This window comes from Garra rufa, unplaced genomic scaffold (genome assembly GCF_049309525.1).
Source record: "Garra rufa unplaced genomic scaffold, GarRuf1.0 hap1_unplaced_314, whole genome shotgun sequence".
Taxonomy (NCBI): domain Eukaryota; kingdom Metazoa; phylum Chordata; class Actinopteri; order Cypriniformes; family Cyprinidae; genus Garra; species Garra rufa.
In genome coordinates, this window is record NW_027394582.1 from 1 (window position 1) to 15,349 (window position 15,349).

At 37.0% G+C, this 15,349-nt stretch overlaps 2 protein-coding genes and 1 long non-coding RNA gene across 3 annotated transcripts; 2 read left to right on the forward strand and 1 right to left on the reverse strand.

Moving 5' to 3' along the window:
- Positions 1-357: 357 nt before the first annotated feature.
- LOC141317100 (tripartite motif-containing protein 16-like protein) lies at positions 358-4,020 on the forward strand (the record flags this gene model as incomplete). The annotated part of the gene is made up of 4 exons (XM_073832916.1): positions 358-523; positions 2,214-2,373; positions 2,514-2,561; positions 2,790-4,020. Coding segments are annotated over 4 exons (892 nt in total), but the record flags the coding sequence as incomplete, so codon positions are not given.
- A 903-nt stretch (positions 4,021-4,923) lies between these two features.
- LOC141317101 (adapter SH3BGRL-like) lies at positions 4,924-13,711 on the reverse strand. Its single transcript, XM_073832917.1, has 4 exons — positions 12,828-13,711; positions 8,358-8,543; positions 6,393-6,473; positions 4,924-6,203 (listed from the first exon to the last, which is right to left on the reverse strand). Exons 1-4 carry the CDS (start codon positions 12,870-12,872, stop codon positions 6,168-6,170), a joined length of 348 nt encoding a protein of 115 aa, XP_073689018.1. The 5' UTR covers positions 12,873-13,711; the 3' UTR covers positions 4,924-6,167.
- Positions 13,712-13,807: 96 nt separating this feature from the next.
- LOC141317102 (uncharacterized) lies at positions 13,808-15,305 on the forward strand. Its single transcript, XR_012351728.1, has 3 exons — positions 13,808-13,992; positions 14,637-14,663; positions 14,781-15,305. It is a non-coding gene; the product is annotated as an uncharacterized lncRNA (long non-coding RNA).
- Positions 15,306-15,349: the final 44 nt, after the last annotated feature.

The following is a 15,349-nucleotide window of genomic DNA, read 5'->3' on the forward strand; positions in this document are numbered from 1 at the left end:
TATCAGCTCCACTTTTACTGGATTCATCTGTTCTCATGATGATTTAGTGCCAGTAGTTTTCTGAGACATTCACTATCATCCGTTTGTCCTGCAGAAGCAGCTGAAGGAGACGCAGAAGACGTTCCAGCAGAGAATCCAGCAGAGAGAGAAAGATGTTCAGCAGCTGAGAGAGACTGTGGAGTCTCATAAGGTGAGTCTGGAGAAGAAGAGAAGTTTGTCTCAGTCTCAGTTCAGACTCTCTTGTCTCTTTCAGTCCCACTGAAGCCTGAATCACTGTGTGTCCTAACAGCGCTCTGCACAGACAGCAGTGGAGGACAGTGAGAGGATCTTTACTGAGCTCATCCGCTCCATTGAGAGAAGCCGCTCTGAGCTGATACGGCTGATCAGAGATCAGGAAAAGCGAGCAGTGAGTCGAGCTGAAGGACGACTGGAGCGACTGGAGCAGGAGATCAATGATCTGAGGAGGAGAGACACTGAGCTGGAGCAGCTTTCACACACACAGGATCACATCCAGTTCCTGCAGGTAACAGACATCTAGAAGAACAGGATCATAGTGGACTTGAGCCAGATCCTGCTGTGACACCAGACTCACACAGAAACATTTCATAAGTGTCTTGTTATATCATCATCAGTCAGACTCTCATCTGATCATCTTCTTTTCAAAGAAACATCACTTACAAATGGCTTTGAGCTCAGGAAATCTCTTAGGAATCATTTCTCTGAGCTCTTTCTTCCAGAAGATATATTTAGCTGTCAAACACCACTAGTGCCCGTTTATTTCAGATTTTAACCTACATTTTCCCGTCTAATTTATTTGAATCATGGTGAAATCAGTGAACTGGATAGTACATATTCTGAGTAAGGTTCATCAGAATTAGCAATTATTATATTAGGCTGGCCACACACAACCATTTTTTACCCTGATTTGCACCACTGAATGATTGTGGTTTGTGGCACGATTCGGGGCTTGTCACAAACTATTTTTTGTCCCAAAAAGTCCTCTATTGTGTGGCATCTTTACAATTATTTATTTGCTCCTGATCGAGACGGCACATCCCTGAACTCAAAAATATTAAATATTAAGTCAAATGTTTACTGAGAAAGAACATCACCCATATTCTTTTATTGATGTTTTATTAACAAATTTCGGGAGCTGCACCACGGGGCCACAGGCTTTCTCACGCTGCTGCCGCTCATACATATTCAGCATAATAATGATTCCTGCTAGCTGAAATGCACATCTTACCGCAGACACACTCCGCCTTTCACTTTGACCGCGCCTCAAGCCCCAGCCGGCCCGCTTTGGCCCAAGGTTTTCGTAGGGCCGAAAAATCCAGGCCATTGGCCCTGAGGAAGCACCGACGAGGCACGATCAGGCCCCCGGAAGTGACAGTGGAAACGCGACTATTCTCTTAAAAGCTATAACCACAAATAAGTACAAACTATAATACATTAAAACTGTTCTTATGAATACTCATGAGATGATATAACATATTATAAGGTTTTTTATAATGCATTATGCATTCATTATAATGCCTTAAGAATACCCTTATAATGTATTATAAATACGGGCTTCATAGAAAAGTGTTACCCAAATTTCTTGTATTTCTTATATTTTTACATAATGTAAATCATTTTATTGTGTGACAAACAGAGATCGAATAATCTTCATTTGAATCGCGATGTCAGAATATTACCTCAAGAGTATAATAGCAAGTAGCTGAGACACACAGAACCTGAATAACAGACTTTCAAACAAAAACTTCTGGAAAAAAAAATCAAAAAGCACATGTTTTTTAGTTTTTTTTTATTGTAATATTTGAAACCTATATAATGTTATTTATAAAGAATTACACTGATATTACGTAGTTTAAACGGTTTTCTATACAATGAAACCATTTTTTTTATTTCCTCCATTGTATGTGTATAGGGGAACCATTTGAATTCAGGAAGGCCAAATGCAGGCGGAAATCCCCCAAATAGCTGCAGAGCTTAAGGGGTCAACTTTAGTAGCCACCTACTTCTGTCTGCTTTTATTTGTTTTTCTGTGTAGGCTATAAAATATAATACTTATAATTAAAATAACTGCAATTTTATGATACAATTATTTTTTGAATCTTTTTTAAATCTAGTTTAGAAAACAATTTTATGTGAAAAATAATAAAGATAGATGCTTTATAATCTATAATATCATAATATTCTGTTTTCTGTAGAGTTCCCAGTCTCTCTCAGCACCTCCTGAATCTACAGACAGAAATGACGATCTCTTCAGTTCTCTCTTCTCTTTTGATGATCTGAGAGAATCTGTCCATCAGCTGAGAGACAAACTGGAGGATTTCTGCAAAGAGGAGCTCAAGAAGATCTCAGACAGAGGTAAAGTCCTGGAGATTGATCTGCTCTCAGAAACGAGTCCATCATCATCTCATATCATGGAGAACATCATATTAGAAATGTGTTAGGAATGGATGCAGGATCATGAGAATCACACTGTTCATGTCTGTTGATTTCCACAGTCACATTCACCAACATTGATCCCAGGACCAGGAAGGACTTCCTACAATGTAAGTCAGTAAGAAAACAAGCAGAAAAACTGACTGAGTGTGTTCATGTTCTTCCTGTAGAAGGTGAAAGAAGAGTTTTCTAATTGATGATGTAAATGATGATTTGCACAGGATATCTGCTCATCTGTACTGAGACACTGATGATACACTGAACATGAAGAGTTCAGATACATGAAAAGATCAAACAGATTCATAATTCCTGATTCTGATGTGTTTTATCTCCATCAGATTCCCATCAGCTCACTCTGGATCTGAACACAGTGAATAAACGCCTCCGTCTGTCTGAGAACAACAGAGTGATTACTAACACTGGCACAGTTCAGTCGTATCCTGATCATCCAGACAGATTTGATGTGTGGTCTCAGGTGTTGTGTAGAGAGAGTGTGTGTGGACGCTGTTACTGGGAGCTGGAGTGGAGTGGAGATAATGTGGAGATATCAGTGTCATATAAGAGCATCAGCAGGAAGAGAGGTTATGAGTGTTTGTTTGGACGTAATGATCAGTCCTGGAGTTTGATCTGCTCTTCCTCCAGTTACTCATTCATACACAATAAGATAAAGACTGATCTCCCTGTGAAGCCCATCATTGGTAGAATAGGAGTGTTTGTGGATCACAGAGCAGGAACTCTGTCCTTCTACAGCGTCTCTGACACAATGAGCCTCATCCACACAGTCCACACCACATTCACTCAGACGCTCTATCCTGGGTTTTGGGTTGGTTCTGGATCATCCGTCAAACTGTGTTGATGAATCAGAATAGATTGATTAGAGTTTCTACCCATAATGTGTTGAGCTGCATGATAAATCAATGAGAGTGAGAGTCTCTTCTTTTCTTTTCTCTTCTGTTTTGCTCACTATTAGTTGTAGTTGAGGCACATACAGTGAAATCAATCATTCATTCAGACACTGAATCTTCAGATCAAGTCTGTAAAACTGTAAGCTCATGATCTGCTTTACACTCACAAACTGAAAACCTTGCAAAATGCTAAACACAGTTCTTTACATAAATAAATGAAATTTAAATTCCACATTCACTGATGACCTACATCCAATCATGTGTGAAAACATTTATATATCATTTGTTCACTTAGAATAAAAAAACTCAATGTTTTGAGATTTTTTTTACCCCCTTGAATTTCTTTTTAGTGTAAATATATGTAAGTTGATCACTTTCCACTGCTTTCCAAACTACCAAACCTATGAACCATTTGATCAAACATGTGTTCAGACTCTTTAAGTGCAGAATGGGGTCCTCCACCAGAATGACAACTTACAACACTCCTCACATACTCACATCTCTAGACCAACTACACAACATCGCTCTGGTTTCATGAGCATTCATCTGACTGATGCAGGATGTGTGCAAGGATTGACTCGCCATTCAACAAGATTCCCTTCCTGTCTTGAGAGAAGACATAGTCTCTGATGAGGACCAAGTGCAATGACCAGATCCAGCTAGACCAAGAGATGATGCTTTGAATTTTTTTTTTTTTTTGTCTCTTCAAACGTTTTATGTACTATATTGTATTTATTATGAATATAAATATGTTCTATTTTTTTTTTTTCAAATTTTAGGAATGCATGGATGTATTGACAGATTTTGCAATGTGGAGAGAAATAAATGTTATCATCCATGTACAGTACTGGTCTTGTGTGTTGTGTTTGATCAACATATGCATGAACATGAACATGAACTCCAACAATATCAAATCCAGACATCATGTATGTGCCATATGATGTCTAAATTATTATTATTATTATTATTATTATTTACTGTAAAGAAGTGTTTCCTTTGGCTAAAGGTCTGAGGTGCTATTAGTGTGTGTGGATGTATGAATTGTAGTGTTTTGACGAAATGAGCCTTGTTTTTAAAATCGTGCTTAAGCCGGTGACTGGTTTTTGCCAGACTGAAATCTGCCTCAACAGCAAAAATATACTTGTATCAGACCAGTTGAAAATCTAAAAACATAATAAATGAATCATTGATGAGTTTAATTAAATGATAGACAAATGTATTAAGAGATGCAAACCAAAAGTTTGATACTGATAACATAATGAAAGAAATGGCTCTCCAGGTTCAAGGTTTCAAGGCCAAAGAGGCTGTAAACAAATGAATCAGATGAGATGGAGACAGACAGATGACAGCTATCTGTCATATCAAATACAGGCCCTGTACATTAAAGTAAGTCATGTGAAACTGTAATCAATGGACTTACCACAGTAGAGACTGACAAATGTACTGTAAATGACTGTAGAGTATAGATTCACATCAGATGTTCTCATTACATCTTACAATAATAAAAATGTATAACCTACACATTAACAACAGTGAAAATAAAGCTGCAGTAACAATAGGTAGCATCTTGTGTTTGTTGATTTATTTATTTACTGTTTTTATAATTTCCCCTTAAAATAGAAAAAGATCTCTATTAGTACATAAATGATACTTGAGGCAAACATGCAGTTTGAAACATACACATTAAAAAACAAACAAAAAAAATGCCTAAAAATGAACTAAGAAGAATATTTAAACATACACAAATGTAAATGATCATTGCCAACATTTCTTTAAGAAATAAGAAAATGAAACAAATCATTAAAATGTATGGACTTATTAAGGGACTTGAGTTAAGTATCAGACTTTCTGCGAATTTTATAAAGGAAAATTTATGAGTTTCAGGACCAATTTTAATGACCCAATTAAAATAAAAAGAAAAAGAAAGAAAGAAAGAAATCAAAGGGAATGTGTTGTCTAAATGTAAATGACTAAAGAGAACAAAATGAGCTGTGTTTGTAGTAAAAAAAAAACATGACTAAAACTAAAACATTAACTGTACCTGATCAGATATAAGTTTGACTGTATTCTGATCACACTGCACAAAAGAGCTGTTCTTCCTCAGTATTTCTGTCTTGTTCTCCAGTGCAAATGTCTCACAAATTCTTAAGATAGATGCAAAAAATGTCTTGTTTTCTGAGAAATGTATCAAAAAGAAGTGAATTTATTATTAAAAAAAAATTGACAAATAAAACTAATTCAAAGCAAAAACAAGTTGATTCCCCAAGCAAGACTTAAGGATGTTTAGATATCTGTATTGGAAACAAGACAAAAATATTAACATAGATATTTAATTTGATAAGATATTTGATTATATTTTTCCTTTAATCAGTTATTTTTATTATACTTTTGTTGCAGTGCATGAAACATTAACACCCTGCCTTTATGAATGTAAGAGTTTCTGCTCTGATTTAAAACCTTTTCTTGTCTTCATTTGTGAAAGATCAAAATAAGACTTTTTAAGACCCACAGAAACCCTAAATATATGGGCACATATTAAATGTAAATTTACCACATATATAATCAAGAACATTCAAGCATGAACATAACAAAAACTGCATGCTTAAACATTAGAGGAATGATTCACCATCAAATCTTGACAATTAAAACATTTGAACAGTTCTATCAATAAGATGGACCTTTGAGTGGACAGATAATTCATCACATTCATCGTTTCATGGATGCAAAGATAAAAAAGAACCAACAAAAAAAGAAACTCAATGATCAGAAAGTGCAGGAGATGGTCAGCTCTGCTAGAGCCGCTTCTCTAGATTAGATCTGTGTTTTCTTAGCCAGCGCTTCTGCTTCCTGTGAAGAAACACATAGAAACCCATGGAATCAGTTCCAAAGAGCAGTGAGAGTCTGTTCACTCCAGCAGAAGACAGACTAGAGCGTGTGTGTGTCCATCAGACGGACATTAGCACTACATTCCTACAGCGGACACATACGGGACACACGCTGGGAATAAATGAGTCTTTATGTCCGTCAGACACCTACCTTTGAGCCTGGAGGAGCCGTCAAGCCCAGGAACGCATACACAGCATTGTCCTCACGGGCACAGAAGAACGCCTCGTAGTTCTGGAGCACACAACACATTATTTAGAGAGAAGATGGCAACAGAAAGCTCTGCTCAAGTCTTACAGTTTTTGACTTGGTTTGATCAAAACACAAGACACCAGTTAAAATGATAAAATGGTCAAATTACCTGTGCAGAAATGTGTCCTGCTTTGCATTGAAACAGATGGAAATAGATTCAGTTTAATTGCTTTTAAAGCATCAATGTAAACTGTGAACTTCTTGATCTATGTTGGGTAAACATCCTTATAATCATATAGGGAATATTCTGCCTTAAATCTGTTAAAGGAATAGTTCAAGTAGAAAATACAGTTCTATCATAATTTACTTTGGCTCATGTCTTTCTAAACTCGTATGGCTTTCTTTTTACTGAGAAATACAACAGAAGATATTATGATTATAGAATGTTTCAGTTGTTTATGTTCACATTATTAAAGTCAGTGGGACCCGAACTTTCATACTCTAAATGATGACCACAATTTTATTTCACATTATGATTCATTTTATGTTATGGTACTTATATTTATCATATTTTCTTTTTTGTAATTGTATTTTATTTTGTTATTGAACATAAGAATAAAGAAGCATATTACAAAAATAAAATGGCTAAATATGGTAAATGACATAAACAGTACTTTTTGGGTAGTTCTGTCTAACAGTATTCTGTTATAAAATTCCACAGAAATGTAATAATCTAATTTAAAAATAAAACTGCATAGTCTAAACGTCTCAGGTTACGTATGTAACCTTGGTTCCCTGAGGGAACGAGATGCTGCGTCATCAACGCTATGGGGAACACCATTGGCGGGCCGCACTCTGAGTCATAGTCTATAAACCAATCAGAAGACGGGAGTGATGTCACCAGCGCGGTGACGTCACTCCCATCTTCTGATTGGTTTATAGACTATGACTCAGAGTGCGGCCCGCCAATGGCGTTCCCCATAGCGTTGATGACGCAACGAGAGTTCCCGAATGGGAACTGTGTGAATTAAATACACATTGATCCTTATGAAAGCTATGATGTTATTCACTCAAGAGCAGAGTGTAATTTTCTCTTGTTTTAATATTATTTAATTAAAACAGGAACTAAAACAGTGTTGTAGAGAAAGTGTAGAAAGAGATGCTGCAGTAATGTAGAGAAAAGTATGAGAAAAAGAAGGTGTTTTTTTACTAGTGACAATGTATTCTAATTCATAAAACAGGCACTTTTACAAACACAGTTTACTGCAGTAGGTGTATATAAGGCTGCTTTAGGACTTAATTCACAGATTCAATCTGCTTTGTAAATCGAGATGTATACAATGTTTCCAGCTGCGCTCTTCTACTCTGATTCAAGTGTGCCTTCAAACTGAGCTAAAATCTTTACACTACACTGTAAAAAGTTTTCACCAGTTTCAACTTAAAAACCTAAGTTTTGCAGCTGCCTTAAGATTTTAAGTTAAATCAACTCATTTTTATTGTAATATGTTAAAATGACTTGTAGTTTTAAGCTGATTTTCCTTCAAATCTTAAGGCAGCTCCTGAACTTAGGTTTTTAAGTTGAATCTGGTGAAAACTTTTTACAGTGTACAGTCTCTGGGCTCATGTACCACACACCAATATGTTAATGATTGAGAAAAGATGAATCACTACATGGCCAACTAAGATGTTTGGTAAGATGATGGACAAGAACCAGTGATGTCTGACATGACTTTACTTTTGAGAATTATTTGGATGTTTTAGTTTGATTTGAAAGTAAATAAATGCTTAAATATCAATCTAGGCTGTGTTTCTCAACAGCATTGTGAGTAATGTTGTTTGCAACAGTTTACCACCTTCTTACACTTAAGTTGTTTTTGAGAATGAGAGCTACTACCCAGCACATATATGTCTGTCAGGAATACACACCCCACAGTATCTGTCCTCGTTGAAGATCTGAGGAGGTAGAGGGTTCCCTGTGGTGGGCCGGAAATCATCGGGAACGTGTTCTCGCATCCACTTCCTGTTGTCTTCATCAGCTGCGATGTCACATTCCTCAAACTCAATCTTATTGGCTGCCAAGAAGCCCATGACATCCTGCTGCTGCTTCTTGATCTGAGGGAAACAGAAGATTACAGCGATACAGATTACATTCAGTGATTCAGAAGTCTATGCAGACCATACTGGGAATCATTTCTCATTGCTTTCAGACAAAATGCATGCAATGAGCAAATTATTCAAAATCCACAAACACTTTCGTCATTCATACTCCACAACTGGAAGAACACATTTTCAGCACAATTTGTCTGGATTTGAGAGTATCAGTTTCTGTTGAGTTACAGCTTTTTCAGAAAATATTGATATTAGCCTAACTACTGTTCTGGAGAAAGACTCAAGTAAAGTATCACCAACAATTTTTTTATTATGAATCTCAAATACAGACACTGCTGGAAAGGGTTCACAGATGCAGATGTTGGAAAAGTGACGCATGCTGGAGAGAACTGCTGGACAAACTCATGAATAACTCCCACAGACACAACAATGTTGTGAAACATCCAGGTAACACACAGCAATAGCAATCAAGTCTATGTAAACTTGAAGAAAGAGAGAGAGAAAAGATAAAGAATTGCTCAAGTTGCTTGAACTTTAGCCGTATATGTTAAAGTGTTCCCTTGGTAGCGCCAACTTAATTTCTTTTTCTACATGAATGTCTTCCTGCCTGGTTGTGTGGGAAATAAAGTTATACATGTTTGTATCAATCATCACACAATTCATTCAGCTGAACCATCTGTGAACTGAGACACTTCAGGGATCTCTCAGACATCCAGTTTTCCCTTGCCAAGCAGTGCAACCAGATCTTCTCTGTTTGGCTCTTTTCCGAGAGAAGTATATCAAACAGTATAACACCAAACAGAGCATAAATCATTCATTTCTCTAAAGAAACATTTTCTGACAGCAAACACCTATAGAGATTCAGGGGGAGGCACCATCATCATTGAGTTCTTAGTCTCTATGACAGGATCCTCATCTTTGGCCCTCGAGATACATTTTCAGTTCAGCTTCAAACCTGATCAAACTCACCTGTCTGAGACTGTCTAGTGCTCCTGAACACCTTGATCAGCTCATTCAGGTGAGTTTGATCAGGGTTGGATCTGAACTTTGCAGGAAAGTGGACCTTCCGCACATCCTAGCAACCGTATAGCAACACCGTAGCAACCACCCCGGGTACCCTAGCAACGACATAGCAACAACCTAGCAACCACCCCAGGCACCTTAGCAACCGCATAGCAACACCTTAGCAACCACCCGGGTACCCTAGCAACTAGTGTTGCTTTCGTCAACGAAAATTATGACTAAATATCGTCGTCAACGAACCTTTATCACATGATGAAAACGAGACGAAACGAAACGAAAATGCTGGTCATGTGATGATGACTATAATAAAATGTATAATGCAATATCGTTGACGAATAAAAACGAGACTAAATGTGTTTTACAAAATAAAAACTATGCTAAAATGTCTCTTCATTTTCGGCGACGAAAACGAGACGAAACGAAATGTTATAACGTTAGATTGATGTGCGCATGCCCAGTAGCCAGAGCTGTATCCCTTCTAGCCTAACCGCAGGCGACGTCACTTTCTCAAGCCACACTCGCGGCTACAAACAAAGTTAGGTTTGACACAGAGAAAGGCTGGTCAGCTGTGGTTCGTCTTTGAGAGAAAAAGAAGAAACGTTTTTCATACTTTTTAGTAGTGATGGGAAAATTAAGCTTTCCAGCACCAAAGCGTTCCCCTCATCTGTCTCTAAAAAGCTTAATTACTCGAAGCTTTTCAACACGTTGCACACTAATGACATCTTGTGGTCAAAGGTGGAAAAAGTTTCTTTTGCGTCCCAGATGTCAAAGCGATTTTTGGACAGTTTCATAAAATGAATCAATGTGTGCTACGAAAACCATAAGAAATATTTTACTTACACAAATTAATTAATTGGTAAATAAACTTATAAAAGTACAAGCATGATTTGTGCAGCCATAGAGGATCAAAGTAAATTAATGATATTGTTAAATTGACTAATATTATTATTAATTAGAAGTGCTTTTGAAGCGGGAATTACTACAAAATGAACATGCACAAAACTACACGTACATATTTATTCGTATTATGATTTATTCTTAATAAAGAAGTGAATGACACTTGAAACCTGTGCAAGGGGTTCGTGTTGTTTGAATCAGAATACGAAGCAGTCACGTTTGTTAAACTTGAATTTTTTTTTTTTTTCTGGCATTGCCACGTGATGCTATTTTATTTATTGTTTTTATTTATTTTATTTCAATTTATGTGTGTGTAATTCTAACATGTTTGGTAGGTAAAATAAATGTTGTAATTTTAAATTAGAGCATCTTCCATGTCTGGAATGGATGTATTCTTGAGCTTATAAGGTAAGGTTGAAATGGGTTTGGCTAAAAGAAAACATTGGTTTCATCTATACTTCTAGGTACTTATACTATATTGACTAGGTTAAAAAAAATTGCATTACTAAAAATAGACTAAAATACAATTTTACATTACATTTACATTGACAAAAAATTGACTAAATGTCATCAGTTTTCGTAGACTAAAACTAGACTAAAATTTCATCAGTTTTCGTCGACTAAAACTAGACGAAAATAGTAATGGGTAATTCTGACTAAAATAAGACTAAAATGCTCAGACTTTTAGTCGACTAAAACTTGACTAGACTAAAAAGAATATGAACGTGACTAAAACTAATAAAAACTAAAATGACAGCTTCACACAAAGACTAGACTAAAACTAAAATTAAAATCGGCCACCAAAAACAACACTACTAGCAACCACCCGGGTACCCTAGCAACCGCATAGCAACACCTTAGAAACCATCCCGAGTACCTTATCAACCGCATAGCAACACCTTAGCAACAACACCGGGTACCCTAGTAACCACATAGCAACACCTTAGCAACCACCCCGGGTACCCTAGCAACCGCATAGCAACACCTTAGCAACCACCCAGAGTACCCTACCAACCACATAGAAACATAGAACAACTTTTCAAACTTTCTGGTCTGGCTTTCTCAAGATAACTTAAAGTTTATCTTGACAAATTTTTAATCTAGTCATCCACCGGGATTTTAATGAGTGGTAATTCTGCATAACTATGTGAAATGAGGCAGTGTCTCCATTACAATATGATTCACTTATTACGCTTTTTATGCTCCACAAATCAGCCTGAATGGGTCAATATGGTGGACAAATTCAAGCAGTGTTTTCCAACCCTGATTGTGGAAAAACACCAACACACTGTATTATGTCACATCATTGGCCTCCATTATCAGACCCATTCATTTTAGGGTCTAGACATTAGTTAAGGTAGCATCAAATTTAATTTTAAACAGAAATGAAAATGAGGTTGTGAGGGACTGAAGTACAGTGCGTTCAATAGATTGTACAGTTGTTTAACAACACACTGATTGTTAAACTGATAAAATGTCTCAGAAACATTGGTTGCTTGTTCATCAAGTAACACATAAACTGTGTCAACATAGAAAGAAACTGAAAGACGTATGAACAAGTCAGGACCATGAGATGTTTGTCGTTCCAGTGTTACATAACTTACAGTATCTGGAGCAGGACAGGATTCTCTAACTCACCAAATTAGGAAGAGTTTGAGCCAAATGAGCTTCTGGAGGAAGAGCTCCCTCTAGCGCAGACTTATAGCACACTGCACACACTGCTGTTTGACTTCTCAACAGTTAGGATGCAAATAAAACAAACTCAGATTAAACTGGAATGGCCATTCTGAGTCAGTCCTCATGCACTTCCTAGTCCAGCTCAATGCACATAATGTTTTTTTTTTTTTTTTTTTTTTTTTTTTTGGAGAAGTCTTGAGCAGAAGTGCTTATTTCCAGCACAGGGATGTCAGAGGAAGTGGTTACATTAACTGTCAACTTCAACACCATATTTAGAGTTTGTAGTGACTGGGTTTTCTCTGTGAAATTTGCATGAGAACAAACGACTACTGTCGTCTCTAACAGGATAGTTAGTGCTGGCTTTATATCTGACGGTAAATGTTTGCAAACTGCCTATGAATAATAATTTCACAACCAAACATTTCTGTGATTACCATGGTATCCGCCAAAATGACAGTATTTAGTGTCACAGTTGTTAGTTCAAAGTGTGGTAATTTGATATGCGTCAGCAACGACCTCATGAAAATAATTCAAATGACAATAAATGTGACACTGTTTGATTCTATATTCATGTATAATAACTGTGTAACAATAACTGTTGTTTTGTCGTAAAGGTGGTGAATTTAAGTAAGGAATGTCTAGTTGCAGATCTCTCACAGAGTGTATAGCCTATACATCAGAAGTTCTTACCGATGTTGATCCGGAGGATGAGGCGATGTAAACTTTAATGACCATAATGAGAGATTCCTCAGATCCCACAGAGGAGCAAACAGCGGTCGCCGGAGCGGGACAGGAGGCGTTTCTGCTCAATAACAGCGATGATCAAACTCCACATTCACTCCTTCAGTCTCGATGACAATCTGAGCATTCCAGTCAGAGTTTGTGCTCGTTATCGCTCCGTCTCTCTTCTGTTAGCCCTCCTCATTCCCCGCCTCTACCGCGAACACAGCCTGCAGAACCCTTCCTGCTTTATCACAAATAGACCATCTAAGAATGAAAAGACGTGTTTGTGTGAAACAGGGCTGCTCTGAAATGTTCAGCTTTCTCAAAACAAGTTGTGACTGTATGCATTCTAGAAATGAAGTTTAATTTACTGACACAGGCTTATCTCAGTATGATTCAATCACACTGTACTTTGTGCACTCTTAATCTTTTCGTTTATTTCATGTACGCACCGCAAATTCTGTAACTGTGACATATATATATATATATATATATTAGTGTATCAATTGTTTCCAGCGAATAATGTTGCAGTTTTAACACTGTTAATGTTAATTTGTTGCAACAAGCGAGCGACGTAACAAAGTAACATCCCCGTTAGTGAGCGACTAGGGCGCTGCTCTTATTTTTTTCTTTTGGTTTAATAATCTGTCATCTGCAGCCTTGCGAAACAAACCCTAAAACCCGACTCGATTCCAGGGCGCCATCTTGAGTACAGAACTCGCAGAAATAAATCACCCCTTGTCTAAACGGCAATGAAATTGCTCAAAAAACCTCAAAGAGTCGCTGTTTTTCCTCGTTAAAAAGTAATTTATAAAGACGCACACATTTTATAGGAATGAATTAGCCTATCTCAGTCAATGTTTCTTATAGTACTGTCGACATTTATCATTAATACCGGCTCTTCATGTTCGGCTCTAGGTTCTCAGCGCTGATTGGTCAAACTAGGCATCAGTCAGGCCTAAGCCACTCCCCTTATCCCATTCAGACGCTTGCTGTAATGTTCCTCCGTGTTTACTACTGTATTTAGTGTAGTGAGCTGAGCACGTATATGCCCGGTTCTCTTCTAAAGCAGCTGTTTTTTCGCGTGTGTTTAGCCGAATCTCTTTAGGAATCCAACATGCCTAAAAGAAAGGTAGGCATGCTCGCACATACACACTCTCTCTCCTGCATCAGGGAGGCGTTGTTCGGATCTGATAGTCATAATCCTGTCGTTTATTTATTCACCGCATTGCAAAAATATAGATCTGCATACGTTTGAAATATTTAACATTGAAATCCGCCGCGTATTTCTTATATTCGCGTATTTCTTGCATGTTTTGGACAGTGTGTGCGCGATTGCGCGCTCAAGTTTGTTTTGCTGGTTTCCATTGCTGCTGGAGTCAGCCATGCTGTGCGTTAAGAAACTCCAACAAAATCAATCACGAAACATCCACTCATACGAAATATGATCCGTGCAATATTAAAGACCCTAATGATTGAGAACGCACTCATATAGACAGTAACACCGTGTTATTGTTTTATAGTCTTTGTTCTTGTGAGCAGATGGTTGTAATGGCGCTTATGCACCGACAGATGGCGCTGTCAACGCCTCCTCTCTCAGCTCACATATAGGGGTTGGTTGTGCTGTTAATAAGGGATGGTTGAGCTGAACTGAACTCAATTGAGCTCACTTATACAGGCCACTGTGTTCCTTTATTGCTTTTACATGTGAAAGGTGAATTAATGTAATTATATAATAATATTATTTTTATGTTTTATTTTTCCTTTTATTCACAGAAAGGAGATGGGGATGCAAAGGATGAGGTAAAATATTTTCATATTTAAACTCTTAAAATGGCACTTGGTTACATTTTTCTTGAAATATTTCTCCTTTGGTTATAGTTGTGTGCATATTTTTACATATATGTGTTGTCTTTTCAGCCTCAGAGGAGATCTGCACGGTTATCCGCAGTTCGTATTGTATTGAAATTTTCCGATTATTTCTTTGTCTGTCTATGTGTATATTACAAAAAACACAATTGCAGAATGTATGTATGTCCCACCAAATTTAATATAAATGTATAAATCATTAATCAAAATATTAATCTCAATTTTAAAAATAAATCTTACTGTAGAAAATACTGGAAATACAGTTAATATATTCATTACTAGAATTTAGTATTTTAGTGCACTTTTACCAAATTAAACTTAAATGATTAGTTCACTTCCAGAACAAAAATGTACAGATAATGTAGTCAACTCCTTGTCATCCAAGATTTTCATATCTTTCATTCTTCAGTCGTAAAGAAATTATATTGTTTGAGGAAAACATTTCAGGAATGTTCTCCATATAGTGGACTTCTATGGTGCCCCGAGTTTGAACTTCCAAACTGCAGCTTCAAAGGGCTCTAAACGAGCATTTGAGTTTTTTTATTTTTTTAGAAAATAACCGATTGTTTCGCTAGATAAGACCCTTCTTCCTTGGCTGAGATTGTGAAACTGCATTTTGG

Coding starts and splice junctions, on each gene's coding strand:
- LOC141317101 (XM_073832917.1), bottom strand. CDS start 12,872: ATGGTCATTAAAGTTTACATCGCCTCATCCTCCGGATCAACATCG. Junction 6,474..8,357: donor ACGAGGACAGATACTGTGGG/GTGTGTATTCCT, acceptor TGTGTGCTCCAG/AACTACGAGGCGTTCTTCTG. Junction 6,204..6,392: donor CGGCTCCTCCAGGCTCAAAG/GTAGGTGTCTGA, acceptor GTTTCTTCACAG/GAAGCAGAAGCGCTGGCTAA.